Source organism: Athene noctua, chromosome 5 (assembly GCF_965140245.1).
Source record: "Athene noctua chromosome 5, bAthNoc1.hap1.1, whole genome shotgun sequence".
Lineage (NCBI taxonomy): Eukaryota > Metazoa > Chordata > Aves > Strigiformes > Strigidae > Athene > Athene noctua.
Window position 1 is genome coordinate 21,311,271 of NC_134041.1, and position 19,600 is coordinate 21,330,870.

The window sequence follows — 19,600 nt, forward strand, 5'->3', positions numbered from 1 at the left end:
TTAGAATATCTGAATAGAATAAGTTGTCAGTTGCTACTGCATAAGTAGAGGTTGCTAAGGAAGGAACAGTAGCTGCTTCCTTAAGCAACAGTGGCAAAAGAGGATGAAACAGCAGATGATTTCTAGCAGAAACAGCAGACTAAGAGCAGCAGTTCTCTTCTACTGCAGTATTTCAAAATATGTAGACGTCATCCACTAAAGTACTGACTTTTAAGTTATATAGCAAATCTACGTCAAGTTGGCACATTTGGTAACAAGCATAAGAAGGCATTTTTCCTGCTTCTGAAATTCATCTCCTTCTCATTTTATAGCTCTTTAGTTCTTCTTTTACAATTGTAGACATGTTTACTCTCTTTTTTAGGGTTATTTGCCTACTTCAGAGCAATTCTAGGAATTCACAACTCAAGGATCTCACATTCAGAACCACATTAAAGATTGCCAGCAAAGCTAAGTTCCCCAAAGCTGCAGAGAGTATGTATTTAGGTGCAACATTGTTATTTAGGGAGAGATTTGTCAGAAAAGGGGTTTGGTTTCTTATTTTTATTTATCTATTTAGATCTGAATGTTGTCAGCAGAGTACACTGGTGCAAAGAATTTGGTTTTGAGAACTAAAAACCCTTTATTGGGACTTCTACTGAAGCCCTCATCTTAAGAGGATGGATTCAGTAATTTCACAGTTGGAGATTATCATTGTGTCCATTCTTAATCACTTTCAGAGCACAAGAGCAGTCCTCTGCACCCACAGGTACATAACTTAGAGGTGATATTCTGCTGATGTGATCACTTCAGGAAGCTGGCTGCCACATGCTGTTCTGGCTGTAGTCACTAGAGGAAGATATTACAACAGTAGAGCTCCTTTGCTAAAAAAAAGGGTTTAGAATTTGTCCACACAGGGAAAATCCAGAACAGTTTATCTAAATTAGCTAGAGATCTGCTGTGGATTAGCTAGAATCATATCAAACCTTGTGGTGTATACTTTTATTCAGAATTAAATTGTCCTAATTCCATTAGATTAATTTACTTCCAAATGTTTTACACAGCTAGTGACAGACTTAGAGCAGAAAACACTTAAGGGTACCTAAAATGGTCCGCTGATGAACACAGCCGCTCTCCCCCTTACATCTCACAGCAGAATGTAGTATCTGGAGCTGACATCTGGAATGGAAGAACTTGAGTTCAAAGACATGATAGGCAGAGAACTATCATCTTCAGAAAAAAAGTAGTTAGAGCCTGGGCACTAGTCAGTTATATTGTTTCCAGCTAGACCGATCATCAAACATGCCCAGATCACTATATCCCTTTTAGGCAAGTAGGAGCTAAGCATCTTTGAAGCTAGATTTAACAGCTATCTTACCATGAACTTCTCTGGAATAGTGTTCTTCAGACACTGGGAACAGGTTTCATATAGGATATGCTGCACTTCCCAGGATTCTCTACAGAGAGAGAACAAGCTCCAGTAGTGATCAAGGAACCAAGCACCTAATCCTCTGTGTCGGAAATGGACTGGGGCTTTGTGATGAGGTTAATAAAGGCAGTTTAACATCAAAAGCAAACCTATTAGAGTCATACCTTGGCATGGCAACTCAGTCAGTGCTGAGGAAATGACTAGATTAATCACAGAGTCACACTAGGGCTTCCAATTCCCACCCTGACAGGAGTATTTCTGAGGTGTTCACTGTTTCCTCTTCCCAGAACATCAGGTCAAGCCTGCAAACCCTAAGGAGCTTTTTCAGCCATCCCCACACAGGAGAGGATGACAAAAAGGCAACACTGCTTCAGTGGAAAGTTCCAGGTCACCAAGAGCAAGAGTAAAGCTTGCACAACCCTAGGCAGCATGCAGCAGAGGTTTAAGTGGGCAGAGAGAATGTGAAGCTTTTCTTTACTTCCCTTTGTGGAAGTCCCTGAAAACCAAAAGGCCTAGAAAGTGAGAAGGCCAAACGCTGAAATCACAATAGGACCCTATTCATTTAGCTTTCCACTTATTCAAGGGAGAAGTGGGCAGCCGCTGGCTCCAGCTGCAGTCACGCTTGTATGACAGCATGGTATCTTGCCTGATCTGTCCAGTTTCTCAAAGGTACTTAGGGGAGATGAAAAGTGCTGGTGTACAGAAGGAATGTCTGCTGTGTTGGGGTCGAGTCAGCTGTCAGAGGCAGAGCCTGGTGGAAATGCTCTTGGTGTGCTCAGAGGGAGGTGCTATAGGGCTGAGAGGTCTAGAGCTCTGCTTGCTCTTCTGCCTGCAAATGCTCCCACGTGTCCCCAAAGGCCAAGGCTATGCAGATAGCCAGGAATGTATGTGATCAAAACAGATTTAGGTTATCTGTTCCTAAAACGTAGTGCCCTCTGCTTTTTGCAAAGCCTCAGAAATACCAGAATTAGACTTCAGAAGAGTATAAAAAGCTCCCAGATAACATAATGTGCAAATGGACTGTCGTACTCACTGTGATCTTGGACAGCAAGAAAATTAGAAGGCAACAGCAACCAGCAAAGAAAATTGCAGCTGAAAAATACCAACATTATCCTCTTTTAATACATATTGTTAAAATGAACATTTTTAAAAGCTGAAGAGATGTGAGCCCAGATGCTATCACCGTATGTCTTATGCAGTTCATGATTACGAACAAACAGCAGAATACATATAAGGGAATCTAAAATGGTATGGATATGAGCCCAGCTGGTGTCCCCGTATGCCTTATGAGTTCCATTTTTAGGAACACAGCAGCATATAGCATTAGAGATGCATCTTAAACATCTCATTTATAAATAGAGTGGCGCTGTTTCACTGAAGTACACACAGAAAAGGTCTACAAGGATCATAAAACCAGCTGCATTCAAAACCACTGAAATGGTTCAACCACGGTGTTTTTATTCGGAACCACTCTGCACCAGAATATTCCCTGAATAAGCGATGATGCTTATTTGTCATTGACTCCTCACTAGGATTTTTTTTAAAACAACCACCAAAACCCATTTTATTCAGAAAATGCCAACTTTTGTTTTGGCAAACTTCCTACCGAAAGATTTTTCAGGTCCAGAATGGAAGAGTGAAGACCCAAGCTCCAGGGCAGTAGAGAGGTACCGCTGCGGGAGAGGTAAATTCTTGCCACTTCTGAAAATCGTAGTGTCTGGAGCTTGGCTGGTCCACATCCTGGGGAGAGTCCTTCACCAGCAGGCTGTGGACTCTTCTGCAATACAGCTCTTCCTCTCCTGCTTTTCACTTTCACCAGAACCACCTCTAAGGGAAGGTAGTTAACTGTAGGGATTCCTGGTTAATTGTGAAAATATATCACCAAATGCAGGTGACTTAATCGTTTCATGTACACTATCAACCAAAATATATCTAGAACAGATATCTAAAAAAAAATACACTAGATATGAATGAAAAATTATTTTATTTAAAAATACATTATACAGCAGAGTGTCTCTCTTTTTGTTTTCTCACTGCTGGTTCACAGAGATAATATGATAAATTTAACCCAAATATTTGACTGGGAAAGATCCTGAGAGAGAAAAAGACTAGTTACAAGTTGATGATATACAGTACACTGAAAAAGAGTCATCTCTTTTAACATAAAAGAATCTCTTGATAATCTTATAAATCAGATATAAAAAAAATGCAGGTTTGCTACCATGCAAAAATGAGTGAAGATTTCATTTAAATCTGCACACAGAGAAATCATTAGTACATTGGACCCTAAATAGCTAGACTAAGAGAAGGGTAAGTGTGTCTAACACAGCGATACAAACTTTGGACCTACTACAATTTTGTAAACACGGTTGATAGTCTAATAAAGGTGGATTTTCAATCCCCTAAGTAACACTGTTGTAGCTAAGGGCTCTATTCTAGGACTTTCCTTCCCACTAATGTATTTCTTTATTGTCTAATTCTGAGCTTAGCACAATGACTTCGTGAGATATGCTCTACTGCACTCAAAGATGACTTAGTGTTGTCCTGTTTGCCAAGCACGAGCTAGGCAGTTGTATTTTAGCAAAAGCAGAGCTTAAAATAAAAAGTAAGAATCAGGTGTTACCTGGATGATTATGTGGGAATACCTGATTCTACAGACTTGTTTCAAACATTTTCTAACAATGGTTAATACACAGGAAATACACTGAATTATGGAAAAAACTAAGGCCTAGAATGTTCCACAGCCTCCACTGAACATTATTCTCAGTGTGTCTATAGTGCTAACGTCATAGCAGCTGTTGCCAGAGTAGAACTTTGCCAGATGTTAAGAGCATCTTCAGCATCTACAATACTCAAATCTGTTTGGTGTTCAATGTTTATAGGACAACTTCAATATGAATAGCCAGCAAGGCTGTCTTTTGAAGGGGAGGATCAATTTGATTATTCACAGCAATAACAGAGATACGGTAACGTTGCCTGATGTTGAAGAAAAATCAATTCTTCAACACCGCGCAGACTGACAGAGGATTTTTTTTTTTTTTCCAAGAATAGGGCTCTGAAACACAGACAGAAATATTTTTAGAGAGAAAGTCTGCCTGTTCTGGTCACTTAGGCTGAAGAAAATTAATGGAACCATTTTCTTTTTTTCCATGAGTGCTCCAACATGAAAATGTAGAGTAGAAACTCCTATGCACTTCTCTCACTAAGCCAGTGAGTTCTTATCTTAGCACCCATTCTCCCAGCATAGTATCAGGGTGTACCACAAATATGAGAAGATACAGGCTTCCTTGAATAATTTGTTTAAACAATTTATGAATAGCACAGCTTCCCATCAGATATGCTGAGCTAAGAATGGAGCCCTTAACCTATCATGGGATATCATTAGTAATAAGGAATATATCAATGATCAAACTTTCTATATTATTTTCATTTCTTTTAACCTAGATACATATATATCATCCAAGACATTCAAGAACTACAAAACAACAATTCAACTACAATTATGTCAGGAAAATATCCAAATAAATAAACTTTTAATTATGATACAATACTTATTACAGTAAAAATTGGCATTTTTCTTTTCTCTTCAAAAGCAGAAGCACCAGTCTTACATATAACATACTTTTTGAATGATATCTTACATGGAATACAGCGTAATACAATGTGCAAACAGCATTTTCATACAGAACATAATATTTGTCTAGTTTTTATATACTGAAATTGCCTCAAATGGAAACAAGATCATGCTGAATTAAAAATGTAGATTTTAAAAATCAAAAGTTGAATCAAAATATGAAGTACTGTTGGAATAGGTACATGAACCATTAAAAACAATGAGAAGCCAAAATAGAGGGCATTGTCAGATAAATATAATTGGTGCTCAGTTTGTCCCATTCCATCAAAAAGTAAACAGTTAATATTTTTGCTAGAAAGTAAAGTGACGTTCTAATATTTAAGAATTCTTCAAAATGTTGTATCAATTTAATGACGTAAAAATCAAGTCAGAAATAGGACTTCTAAAAATTTCTTATTTTTGATACACTGCAATTATCGTGTGTGGGCTGTGAAAAGAGATGAAGTCCAATGGAGTGAATATACATCAGCATCAACATCATGTGACTTCTGCAAAGGCCGTGATGTGGTTCTACGAGTTAAAGGAAAAACAAACAGATAAAAACCCAGAAACCACACAGACAGACATCACTGTAGTGAAAATTTTTGCCTCTTGTGCTTTAGGGACAGCCTTATGCTTGGAGACTACTGCAGGACGATGTAAATAAAACTGGGTTTCACTGCAGTGCTCTGTCTCACTCCCAAAGCAGTTCTTTAACTGCTGAAAGACTGGATATGTAAATATGCTGAACAAAGTAATTAGGTGCTAGATGGTTCTACAATATTTTAGTTTTAGATGGGTTTTTTAAAATTAAGTAACAGTGTGAATAATTGAGTTAGCTGTACTGTTATTGCTACCTTATTGATAATTTAAAGCAAAATTCCTAGAAGAGAAAGTGACAGTTTCTGACAGATTATAATATTCTATTTCAGTGTTAACACAATTCTAATGTTGCATTTTTTCAAAGATTAATTGCTCCCCAAGAGCTTGATGGCACAGAATCAAGTAGCAAAATGCTATAACAAAATTGCATTCAGCAGTTGAGAACTCACATTCAACATTTCTTTTCCAGAATCACTACAGCATCATCTTCATTTGCAATGTTATTCTCTTAGCTTCAATGGAATGATTCTTAAAGATGTGTACCAGAATGTATAACTCACAGTAAACCTGCAACATCCCAAAGAGCTTTTCTAGTTTTTCATGCTCTAGCTTAAGCAAGTGCCTCTGCAAACATTTGGTAGGTGAAGACTCAACTGCACAGTGATGTCCAGGATGCAAAGGAACTGTATATTACCTTTAGGCACACAGTACCCTTGGCTGCCACCCTTTTTTATAAAGCATGCAATGTGTAAAATTAATAAAGGGAATCTTGATGTTAAACCACACGTTTGTGCCCTAGCACAAAAATGCACAGATGGAAATTATACCACTCAAAGCACTGCAGTTTTCTCTCCTCACCTCCCCTCCTGGAGCAGACAAAAGTCAAGGAGAGAGGAGATGTAAACTGAAGAGGAAAGGGGATGTAGATAACTCATGGGGAGTACGACAGATCTCCCTTTTTTTTGCTTAAGGGAAGTCCTTCAGAAAATCCCTTATCACACATCATAGAAAATGCTGCACACAAGTTTATATTTCTCATATCGTTCATATGAGAACAGCACCAAATAGTAATCACCTATGTTCATTCTCCATAATAGAATGAATATATTTTAAATAAGTAACAGTGATTAAACCATAGCCAGTGGAATTTTTAAAAAGCATTAGGAAAAAAGAATCAGTGTGCAACTCTTTATGAAAATGTTTTCAGTAAACTATTAGCAAATATCATTGTTTCCAGATTTTGATACTGAAGAATTTAGATTTCTCAATTAGAGAACAAAAAATATAATTTCAAAGCATTTTAGTTGGCTGAACATCTGCTTTCAGCACTGGACAGATGATGCATTGGGCAACCTCAATGACTGGCGTTGCTTTGAGGCTATTAGGACATTTTCTTCATAGTATTTGATTTATTTTTCCTTATTTAGATCTGAGAACTACCCTGTCAACTGAAACCAGCATCAGTTTATTCATTTTGTTGATAAGGTGGTTTAAGAATAAGGAATTGGAGGAAAAAAAATTCTAATTATTTATTCTAATCTAGTGGTTCTCAACCTGTGGTCCACGGGCCCCCAGGAGGCCACAATGTCATCACAGGGGGTCCATGAAGGCTGAAAGCAGGGGTGGGGAACGTCCAGCCCAGAAACATTTGGTCTGGCCCATGGCAAGCACTCCGCCTCCTTTTCCCACTAACAGATTAACTTATTTCCCCTCCTCTCCAAATTTGAAGATAATTCATGAGAAAATTGAAATAAATTTTTGATGCAGTCTAGTGCTTTAAATCTTGAATTAAGTCTTGGTGGTCCACAGCGACAAAGGTATTTAAAGGGGGTCCATGGTGAAGGAAAGGTTGAGAATCCCTGTTCTAATCAATTCTTGCAAGTCCTGCTATGCGCTATCCCTTTCTCTAAGCAACACGCACTTTGTCTGTGATGCAGAGAACCAAATGCTTTCCTGTGGCATTAATTCAGAACTGGATAACTATTACTTTGGAAAGGAGAATGTGGTTCACACTCCTTCCAGGTATAGTTCCAAAATCATCCTTAGAAGGACATGCAGAGCATGAGATATAATAACACAGAAGAAAATCATCCTTCCTCAATAAACCCTCAGAAGGAACTGCTAAGCTGCCAGTTGCAGAGCTATTGATTTGGACACTAGTGAAGACTTGTCAATTCATGTCCAATGGACTCAGTAGTGTGATGCATAACTAGGTCAAAATTAACCACTTGCAAGAATCACTAATACAGATTCATGCCACTCTCTGAGTATTCATGCTTTTTCATGTGTTATGGTCTCAGGCAAAACTACAGATAAGCCTTGCTGATACTCTTTACAAAAAAAAAAAACCAGCATCCCTCTTGAGTAACTGCATTTCAACTCTCTTATTATGTTCTTTTACTTCTGCTTAGATTTACTGTGACAAAGTTCAGTGTGAGATAGTAACCATCAGCAAACAGGTTCACACAGATACAGGAGACAAGCAAAAAAACATGCACAAGACCTCAGCTTCTCCAACTCTATGGGAAATTGTTTTCTCTACAGTACTCAAAATAATTAGAATATGCTGAGGGTCTGCTCAATGGCAGCAGTTTCACAGGCAGGCACACCAGCTTTTGTATTATTCATTCTAAACTGTCAGTATCGACTTGGTGTCACACCACGTGAACAAAGCATGCTTCATAACCATGCTCTCGCACCACTAACAGGAAAATGAAAGCTGAAGGCTAAGCCTTGAGTGCAGGTTTCTGAGGTAAAGTGATTCATAGCTGTATATCTTCTGTTAAGATATTAATTCATTTCTGTTTAGAAGTGATTCTATAATGTTAGAGCACTGAAAAAACATCCACGACAACTTTTTTTGTCATTTCCAGTTTTCATTATATATTTTTTATCTGAAATTTTTTTGTTCTGCTCTCATGAATAGTTAGAAATATTCAAAAATAGTCACATCCTAAAAAAGATTTTTCCATTTTTGAAAACAGGAATTCAAAAAATTGTCTGTAGTCCTTCACACAGTTAAAAGAAATAGAAAAATATCACTCTAATAGTTCAGGCAAATGATAATTTGTCATACAATAATAATAATGTTATCACACAATTCTCTGGGTCAAAGTATATTTTATGCTTTTACTCAATGAATTGCATTTTGAGTGAAAAGAATGAGTTCAAGGGAAATTCCCCATTTAAAACATTGCAGACCTGCACAGAATGCTGCCGCCACACCGTATCTGCCTTTGCTTCAAATTCCACACACAAACACTCAAGTGTGCTCTCGCGCACATAAGTTCATTGCCTTATATGAAGATGCTCAAAACGGTCCGTTCCTGATATCCAGGAGAAGAACCTAATGATGCGTGCTTTGAGGGAGTTTCGTTGCAAAGGATCTTCTTGATTGTTACCCATACCTTGATTCTGTAACACCTACAATATGTATATTTGAGGAGGTCACGCTGAATATATTTTTCCATTTCCTATATTTAAGTATTATTTTATTTGAACAGTAGATGTGGGGATCAGTTTGTATTTAAATAGAAATAATTCTTGCACAATTCCCCAGAAATAGATTTAAGCAGAAGAGTAGGACATGAATGCAAATTCAAATGCTAGACATTGAAACAAAACTGTTACAGTCTTTTATGAGCTGACTCTCCTGGATATTTATTTCTGTGTATGAAATAATGTTGTATTATATCTCCTTTAACATACTGTATTATCAAGAGAGAACCATTATGACAACAAAAATCTGAAAACCTGTCTATAAGCTAAGTACATGGACTCCAGTCAAACCCTGCTGGAGACACACATACATGTACTAAAACACTGCATGGATACCTAGGTACACTTTTGGACATCAAGCACAACAGTATTAGGGTACTGCTCAGCTAAAATATTTTTACACAACAGAGACACATACCCTCTCCCTCATCGGCCCGTAGCATGATGAGCTAAAACATCTTTGTGTTTTGCTTTTAGTCTGTGAGCTCAGCGATAGGCAGTTAGTGTCCCTGGAGAGCCCCAGTGACCAGACCAGACTCCCTAGGCCATGCTGTGTCTACACAAGTGTACATACCAGTGAAAGACTTCTCAGTACCAAAATGCTTAAGACTAAGGAAAAAAGCAGTAACACTGAGAATCAAAGTTTAAAATACACTCTTCTGACACTGTGAGGAAGCTGTTCTATGTTTCCTGAATAGTCAAGATGGAAAAAATACATTATACCTTAAAAACAGAAGGGGAAAGTTTCCCCAGTCTCAAAATACTATCAGAATCCACTGCAATATCTATACTTACTATTGTTAAAATGTTTTATCACCACCATTACCTTTGGCACATACACAATAGAACAAGAATCATAGCATCAAACTCAACAAAATTTTTGAGACAATTAACCCTGATAGTCACTAGCAATTGGTATGATAGGCAACAAGAATGTTGCATGTAGAGAGAGGAATTCCAAATACTTATCACCATTAAAACTTAGAAATGGCAGAGAGAGAGAGAGAGAGAGAGACTAAATGATCTGTTTCTAGTTCACAGTTATGCTGGAGTCAGTCCTATGGGTGGAGTGTAAGAAACCTCATTGTAACAAGGAATGGTGACTGTGTTTGGGAACATGGTTTGTGCATTGCTGACAGAAGCAGCACTAAGAAGGAATGCCAAGCAGAGACTCTGGGGATAAATGCAGCTTAGTTGTCAGAGCACTGCAAAGAACCCACTGTGCAAGTAAGTAATATTGAGCAGCTACAGAAAGCACTGTAATCATCTCATCCCACAGGAGATGAACCATAGTGACTCTCATAACCCAAAACTTCCGTGTAAAACCTCTTACATCAGTATTCTATCTACTGTCTCAGCCCTAAATGCTCCATGTTCCCTTCTATTTGATTTGTTTTCAAAGCGAGAATACTGATTAAAAGGAAAAAAAAAAAAAAAAAAAAAAAGAAAAAAAGGCTAGGACAGACAGTAGCTACTGCAAGATGTGTACAACCACTCTGTAAACCCTAGCCAATTTCAGGTGACTTTAGCATGAAATAATGTTAGTCTCCCCTGCAACAGAAAACAGCAAAAATAATTTGTGACTGCACTGGATGAAGCTGGACTTTAACCCTTCCACATACCACCTAGAATATCCCTATTTCCCAGTAACTCTTGCAAAAGAACAGGAGTCTCTAACCTTTACTGTGGCAGGGAGAGAACCTCCTCTCTGTAGCACAGTGCCAGCTAACTGAAACACAAATTGTCTTGTAAGAGATGATGAAGGTCAGAGACAGGAGAGAAAAAGAAGCAGATGGGTGAGTAATGATGTTTCTTGACTTTCATACATTTCATTAAATCTGAGGATGAATGTAGTTAAGGTGAAAGCAATAAGTCTGCACTGCTGAGCCAGCTCTGGCAAGGATTCTTCAAGGAGACGCTCTGCAACTATGGCTTATTTAAGCGCATGAGAAGTGGGTACCCGTGCAGAACAGCTTAATCATCTGCATGCACCACAATTAAACAGAAGTGTCATGCAAACAGTGATCTACCCTTGTCATTAACCAGCAGCAGCTCAATTCAGAATATTACAAGTACACTTATTCCTATTTAAGTGCACTTCAAATGTAGCTCTTGACCTCCACCAGAACTCACGACAGCAGCAGCATGGAGAGCATGCCAAAAGCTTTCGTTCTCCAGCAGGAAAAAACCCCACTGGAATAGGAAACACAAAAATAAGGTGTCTCCAGGCCTGTGTAAAGCACCACATGTTTACTCATTTACAGGTGAATTTATAATAAAATTGCAATAAAAGTGAGGTCCCTTCTGGTAGGCATTTCTAATGAATCAATTCTTTAAGACAGCATCTTTGAATTGCTCGCTCCCAGATAACCATATAGTTATTTTTAAACACCAATAACAGAGGAGCACTGCTTCATGTGAGCACTGCTTCATGTGAGCACTGCTTCATGTGAGCACTGCTTCATGTGAGCACTGCTTCATGTGAGCACTGCTTCATGTGAGCACTGCTTCATGTGAGCACTGCTTCATGTGAGCACTGCTTCATGTGAGCACTGCTTCATGTGAGCACTGCTTCAGCCCATGGTAACTTCAGTCAGTCAGAACTGTGCTAGTCTTAGCTAATTTCTGACAGTAAGCTGTCTTTAATACCAGCACAGGAGCTTGCAGACTGAGAATAAGAAAAAACGGATTTAAAATAAGCCAAATGTAAATATACGTGCATTCAGAATATGGAACTGGAACAGCCCTAACTGAAATGTGAAAAGTAACTTGCACGTGGCTAAAGTAGGCAGAGGCAAGTAGCACACAAATTATTTAGCACCCTTCTCTCTCCAGATAAGAACAAAGGATGTAAAATAAGAAGGGAGTTAAAAAGCAAAGACTAAGTTAATAATTCTTGTAGTGATGGCTCAATTTAGACCTTGGTTCCATACATAAGTATTATTCTTAGTGCATTTTCTTTAACTGGGTTTGGCTTCTAACTAAACTTTAGACTAAACATTAAAATAAAAAGAAAAAATCTACAAAAACTCAACACTTAAAGCACTCATAAGTAACTTTTTCATCAACTATTTGCAAATTCAAATTTAAACTTTCTGAGAGTGGAAACAGAAGAAACCATTTCCCAACAAATACCCAAGAGTCCATGTTATCATCCTCCTAACTCATCCCCTCTGTCTGGAAAGGGGAAAAGCTTTGCAGTGTAGACAAAGATGTACCCATACACTGAAATCTCACCAAGTGTAACACCCTGTGGACAATCCCCAAGTTAATTACCTAGAGAGAAGTTCTATGACAGCAAACAGCTACCCTCTACTGCCATAGGAATATGGGTTCAGAAGGAAAGAAGTTTGTTCACATAGTAGAGTTCTGGGCAGCTCACAAACTGTCATCCTCAAGCAGAGCAAACATTATTCCTGACACCACCCTTCCACACTCCCCCATAGCTTCTTCTTCTACAACATCTCAATCATGCATAGGCCAAATCTCAGGGAAAGAGCATTGTTCATCATGAGCAAGAAGGTATCAAATCAGGTAGGAACACTAAGTTAACATGAGGTCATTATCCCCAGAAAAAAACCTAAAAATTTCAACAGCCAGAGAACCTACATTTATTACCTATGATGGCTTTTGAGTAGCAGAAATGGCTTCTATTGCAGGAGAGCCTAGCACATAAATTAGACATGCTCTTATTAATGAGATATATCCTAGGCCGACTGGCATCTTGTTTTGTTTTGACATTTTACAGAAAGTCTACTGAATGGATTATTTTGAAGATACACATTCATCATCTAAATGCTTGTTCAAGCAAATGAGACTCTGACCTCCTTATGACAAGGTATCAGCAGAAGTAGCTTAGACACATTCGGTACAAAAAGGCGTGTTAGATCACTCTGAAAAGAAATCTCTCCCTTCAAGGGAAGGAATAACAAACCCAGGGCTAGCAGCAATCCTTACTAAAGGACAACTTCCAACACTTCCAGGTGACTAAACCAGACTGGGAAGTGGTTAAAAACATTTCTCCTTATACCTCATATGTAAAAATATCAGTATTAATTTGGATTTAAAAGTGTGCCATAGAAACATGCTTTTGGTGCTCTACCCAGTGTAGAATTGTTAACTATCTTCCAACATGGGCATAACACAAGAAATTTTAACAAATGACGACAGATAAAAGTAATTAGAAAAAGTAGAACTGCTTTCAAATTTTGCATTAGTAGTTCAAACTTTCCCTGTAGTAAAAATGCTTAAAATGTTTTATTTGGTTATGCGATCTGTTTCAGTGCTTGTTGCTCATAAAATTGTTCAGATTTGTACATACTACAACATCATCTTCAAATACCATAAATTTTTATTACAAAAAAACTAAAATAAATTTTGAACACATCACAATACTTACTCACGCAGAAAGTCTCGCATATCCAGGAGACTATCACTAGCATGTCCTAGTCCAAAACCTCATTTGCTTTGGCAAGGGAACCCAGCTTTTGTGCACTGTATGACCCATGTTACTCCCTATTATTATTGTGTTCATTAAGTTGTTTGCCCTGCTAGAGCAGATGACAGATCCCCAGCATTTCCAAGTGGGTACCCTGTCCTGGGGCTAGCATGTGCTGATGATAAAAGCCCTACAGCTGATCCAGAAGGGACTGCATCCCATGCTCTACACTAGCCTGAGGACATACCCCAGAGAAATAGGATTAATGCCACTCATACCTGAATTGCATAAACCCTTGGGCTCAGGGGTTAGATTTTCTTTCTAAACACTTCAAGCTCTCTGGACTCTCAGCCCAAGCATTAATCAAACTTAGGCAAGAAACAGATGTTAAGAGGGCCTCAGATCTGCCCAGTCTGACTCCATGGATTTAGTGGCTACAGCAGTAAACTGGACTGATATGTAGCAATTGTTCTCGGAGGTGACATGAGTCTCCCAAGGAGTGTCTCTGAATTAATTCTTCCCTTCTTGCCCCTTCACTGTCATGCTTCCTTACATTCAATCTGATTACCTCAGCATTCTTGTCAAGATAATTTGGGATCATCCTTCTAGAAAAGCTACATTTTATTTAATTGTTTTTAAAAAAGTCAGACATTACCTTTTCTAAAGGGCTTTCTACTCGGGGTATGCTGATCATGGGCATCTGGGCCAGATTACCCATATGAGAATGTTCATGTTCTGGCTGACGTCCTCTGAAGTTATTTACCACACAAACCACCTAGAAGGGATTAGAAGATAAACAGAATAGCTAAGGAACAACTCATTTTTTTGAGCTTTGATCCTGACATCTATAATTAGCAGAACTGACACCAGCTTTAGTCACACCTTACAGTAGAAACACAGAAATGTAAAGTTCATCTTTTACAGAAAATCCTTAATTAATATTTCAAGACAAAAAGATTTTCAATCAATTATTGTTACATGCATCAGTCGAGAACCAAAAAACCCTCTTCTCTAAAAGTAAATCCATTACTGAAGCTGAATAATAGAATACCAATTATTAGCAATGTCATGAATAGACATCCAGAGCACACGCAGCAGAATATGGCATAACCTTAAATTCCTATGAATGGCCAGTACCATGTAAGTTTTGACCAGCAAAGACTTTCTCAAATGGAGAGTGAGAAGGTGAGAATAAGAAGGTGAGGAGCATCTCCAAGTTTGAACTAAACTCTAAACCTGCTCAGGGCAGCAGTGACTTTCACACAGGGATTTAGAAATGCGATATATACAAGTTTGCTGCTCAGCTGAGTGTGTGAATTAGTAGAAACGCTAATAATGTTTGCCTGCTATATTTTCTTCAAAATACAACTAAATTTGATATCATGCTACTCAAAGGAGTTTATACAATATACATCACAAAATACAAGAAAAAAATGCTGGGACAGATTTCTAATCTGTTATCTTTCATGATTTTATGGACACAAACAGAATGGAAAAACTTCTTCAAATGGAACAACCAAGTATAACTCCCAGACACGTTGTGTGGAAGGAACATTCGGAACTGCAAGCAGCTATATTTTAAAGGAGACCTAAAGCTGCCCTCATGTTTCTCAGAGGTGTGGAAACACCCACCTCAGCCATCCCTGTGAAAGTTCTCAGCCAAGCCAAGTCCTCAGATCCAAGATCTTGAGATCAAGACCTTGAGACCCAAGAATCAAGCTCAGTTATGTTTTCATGGGGAAGCAAAATCAAAGGTTTATTTAGTACTATTACAAGATGCCAGGGAGACAAACTTGCAGGCAGTAAACAGCAATGACTACTCTATGCAGTAAGTCTTGCACTGAAGTTATCGGTGACGGTGATTAATCGATTAACCACAGCTTTCTGACACAGACACTAGTCATTATGAGCTGTGACAAATGATCTGCTTTTGGAACACAGTTCCAAGAAAAGGAAAAGGCTAAACAAGGATTTTTTGATAAAGAATAACATAAAATTTCAATGTAAACCTGAACTAGCATGGAAGAAATTCAATAAGGTTACTTTAAAGACAGAAAAGAAATGCTACTCATTCTCTGATCAGTGTAGGCATCACTATACAAAATGTAATACTTTATACATGAAACCATAACTAGATGTTAATCTGAAGGATATACATTTGCTTCAAGTGGATCTTGATGCAAAAATTACTGGTTGAAATGCTATAATCTGGTTTATAAGGAAGTCAAAAGAGATCGTTTGATCAGTCCTTTCTTGACTTCACATTTCTGAGTGTATGCAAACATAACTAAGGAAATTGATAATCAACTAAAACAAAACATTTGAAACACCTCTTTTGTCATTTAGTTGCCTGAAAAGTCAATGCTACCAATATTTTTTATAGAGATACGAAGTTATACACTGAATTTTTGAATTTATTTTTTTTTTTAAACAGAAGTGACACAGATATACACTTACCAAAAATACTGCTATAGATATTCCGATTATAAATCCTGCTATTACATCTGACCAGTGATTTCGATACTCTGCTACTCTGTTGATTCCAGTAAGAAAAGCCAAGCACATTAAGCCCAAACACAGAACAGGTTTTGCAAGCCTTGTTCCTCTGGCTTTTACTGTGTTGGTGATATACATCTGAAAATTAGAAAGGAAGAAAAGTATAAGACTGATGGATATCTCCCACTAATTGGTGAATAAAACCTCTGCAGCAAAATTATATTGTAAGTGGATCGGAAAAGCCCACAAAAGAACAGGCAAATTAGACAATCCTATCCTATTACTTCCAAACTATGTATTTATTTGTGCAGAGAGGTAAAGAGACTGATTTTTTACTGCTCAGTGTTGACAATAATAGAAAAAGATCTTCACCCTAGAAGGGGCTACATCAAGGTCTTATTTTACTAGCAAATGCCTTTCTTCCTCATACACAACTCTGTGTGATTAACTAGAGATGTATTAAAAAGACGTGAAAATTGAACTAAATGACAGCATCTACTTTTGTAACATGTAACAGTTTCAACCAGTGCTGAAGCAATACATCCCTGTACTTCACAGATGGTGATTGAGGATGTTTAGTACCAATCCCCTCCAGCACAAAACCCAATCTAAATTCAGAAACTTCTATGCATCAAACTCTGAGAAACCAATCTGCCCTGCTTGCACTCTAACTCCCCTGTGCAATACTGCTCAGTTAAAAGCACTGCCTGATGACAGAGCTCTTCTGCCCTAAGAGTGCACATAAAGACTACTAGGTTTAAGCCAGCACTTTCCAAGCTCTGATGGGACAATGGAAGAAATGAATACCAAATCTCTGAATTTCTATTCTCTTGAATCTTGGCAATAAGGCTGCATGAATGTTCCACACTGAAAAATTATACTTCAACTAACAGGATTCTTAAGAATAAAGTATTTACTTTCTGTATAAGATGTTTCTTCAGTTCAGCTGTTGAAATCCCTAAAACCTTTACCTTTAGACAGAGTTGAAGTTTTTTAACTGAAGAATGCAAATATTTTCTATTGAGTTATGCTAGAGATTCCAAATACGTAATGCCATCAGTTTGAACTGCAAAGAGAAACTGATGAATCTGCACGGAAGAACCAGTACCTTTTTGGCCAACAAATGGGCAGTCCTTTAGGTTTTTTTGTACAAACTTTTGTCTGAAACTCCAGCTGAATTTAGTGGGTAATCAGTTACAAAGTGCTGCAATAATCCAGTCAAGAAGAAGTTAGGAATCATGGTTACACTTATGATAAATTAAGTCAAGGAAGTAAATGGCCAGAGGTTGTTTGAAAAGAGCGACATCTGACAGTAATTTTGTTCAAAACACTAGAGAAAGATCCATGGCTTAGAGGACAAATCAAAGCTTAAGTTTAAAATCACAGCAGAACTGCAACACATACATCTTCAGTGTACTTACATGATGAACAGCAAACTAGTAGCAAGCTTTCAACTAATGCAGACAGAGCAAAGGTTTGAAAAAAGTTGTGGCGTGTTTCTTCTTCCTAGACCATTTTAGAAACAGCATTTCTCCCTTTGCTGACTATTCTTTCATTTTAGCTCCTTATATTTTTGCAGTCTCTCTTCAGTGAGTTACTCTTACCATGTGGAATGCTGATAAGACAACTACAACTTTATTTCCAGCTTTTTAGCCCCACTGGCTTTCTTCAAGCTACAGACAGCAGTGCACACTGAGCAACCTTCTATTTTAGTGAGTCTCACTGTACTCCTGGATACTACCACCATTATTCACATTCACACTGCATTTTAGAACATCATCTGGTGCTAGGGAAAAATATTCTAATATTTTGAATACACAGCAATATCACTAAATTTCAAATACAGCTTGGGTGAAGTTAGCTAGAAGCTATCCTGCATTTAATTCTATATTGTGGCACATTAAATCAAAACAACTGCTGAGAAAGAAAAATCAACTCAAAAAAAGAGTGTAGCTTGTTTAAGTCAGGTCTTAGTGATACATTTCAGTCCTCTGTAACACCTGGTCATTGCCCAAGATGATCATCTCAATTTTTATGAAGTCAAAACACATTACAATACAAATTCTTGATTCTGCAGTACTTCAGTCAAACATCAACATTTTTAACGCAAAGCTAAACTGAAAAACAGTCTACAGAAAATTCTTAGAATCTTTTTACAATCAAGCATGTCCTTCAAAACATGTTCTACTTAAAACAGACTGAGCAGAAACAACTGCAGACTCATGCTGTGCCTCACGTGAGTAATGAAGACCTCCATTTGTCAAGTCCCTTCCTATATGTGCAGTCAAGGTTATCATGCCCAGTCCATTATTCAAAATAACCTGAGGGTTCTGCCAGCATAGGTAGTATTTCTATCTCTTCTTTAAAGAACAGATACCACTGATGTTAAGAACAGTATTATATTAAAAAAAATTATCAAAGATCAATAGAAACTGAGTAAACTTTTCCTGAAACAGTGGAATGAAAAGTCTGTATTTGCAAAACTCCACATAGCAAATCTAGACTCCCCAAGGCAGGATTCACAGATGTCCATTTTTAAACTTGATCTCTTGCAGCTCTAGTATAATACAATATATTAACTTAGTCAACTCAGTCAAAGATCTGATTTGCACTAAGAATATAATTAAGCAGTCTTTTCTTCTGGATTCTGGAAGGAAAGCTATAAACCAGCCCAGTCAGTAATTGACAAAGAACATCTTGAAAAGATGACAGGATTTTTCTTCTCTTACTTTTCATAAATATTAAATGCAGTATCAACAAAGGAAAACAGCTCAGTGATTTACAACATTAGTGAGAATGAATGACACAGAAACTTTTACATGGCTAAAGATGTTCACCAAACAAGTCCATCTCAATTTCCTTCAAGAACAGAAACTGAGAGAGAAGGAATCTAATTAAAGAAATCCTTTGAATTAGTAATCCGCAAGACCAACAGCAGAGATTTTGTATGTAAGGTCAAGAACTGATACAGTAGTTATCAGGCTGCGCATTCTCCTGCAACACCGGATCAGCGGTGAAGCTTCTCTTGAAGAACTCCTGCTATTGCTTTGCCTTTTTCCTGAAATAAGATTTTAGAATGAGAAGATATAAAGGTAATACCCATAAGTAGACACTGGCAGAGAGTCAAAAGGAGATGGATGTTATCTGTTTTATATACCAATATTTACTAGATTTTTCAGGAAAACACAAACGTTTCACCTTCAGTCTTCAAGATGCTGGAAGTGAAGCCTCATAAATTGAAAGAAAAAAACTTTAAAGTCGTTTTGAAAATATGTATTTCAGAGAATCAGAATCATCACTAAAGACAAAGCTACCTGTGAGGTTTCTGACATGACTGCCTCTGGTCATAATATAAGGACTAATCACAGTGTTGGCACTTAGCTTGTACTGGGAAAGCTTTCAAAAGTGTCATGTTGCAAGTCTGATTCATGTGAAATATGTCCTAAAATCTAGTGCAAACAAAATCATTCCAAAACACATAAGAGAAGAACAGAAATTGTATGTCAAGTGCAGGACAAAGCAGCCTCCTCAGCTATGCTGCAAGCTC

At 37.7% G+C, this 19,600-nt stretch overlaps 1 protein-coding gene across 2 annotated transcripts in view; it reads right to left on the reverse strand.

The window, feature by feature from the left end:
- Positions 1-2,618: 2,618 nt before the first annotated feature.
- The window catches only part of PLPPR5 (phospholipid phosphatase related 5), a 45,963-nt gene continuing 28,981 nt past the window's right edge, over positions 2,619-19,600 (reverse strand). Inside the window, exons 4-7 of one of the 2 annotated variants that reach the window (XM_074906632.1) lie at positions 16,015-16,191; positions 14,208-14,332; positions 5,656-5,665; positions 2,619-5,549 (exon numbers count right to left, since the gene is read on the reverse strand). In XM_074906632.1, coding sequence (XP_074762733.1) covers positions 5,517-5,549; positions 5,656-5,665; positions 14,208-14,332; positions 16,015-16,191 — 345 coding nt within the window. In that variant the 3' untranslated portion in view covers positions 2,619-5,516. The remainder of the gene's footprint in view (positions 5,550-5,655; positions 5,666-14,207; positions 14,333-16,014; positions 16,192-19,600) is intronic. The other variant, XM_074906631.1, reaches the window with a different exon arrangement.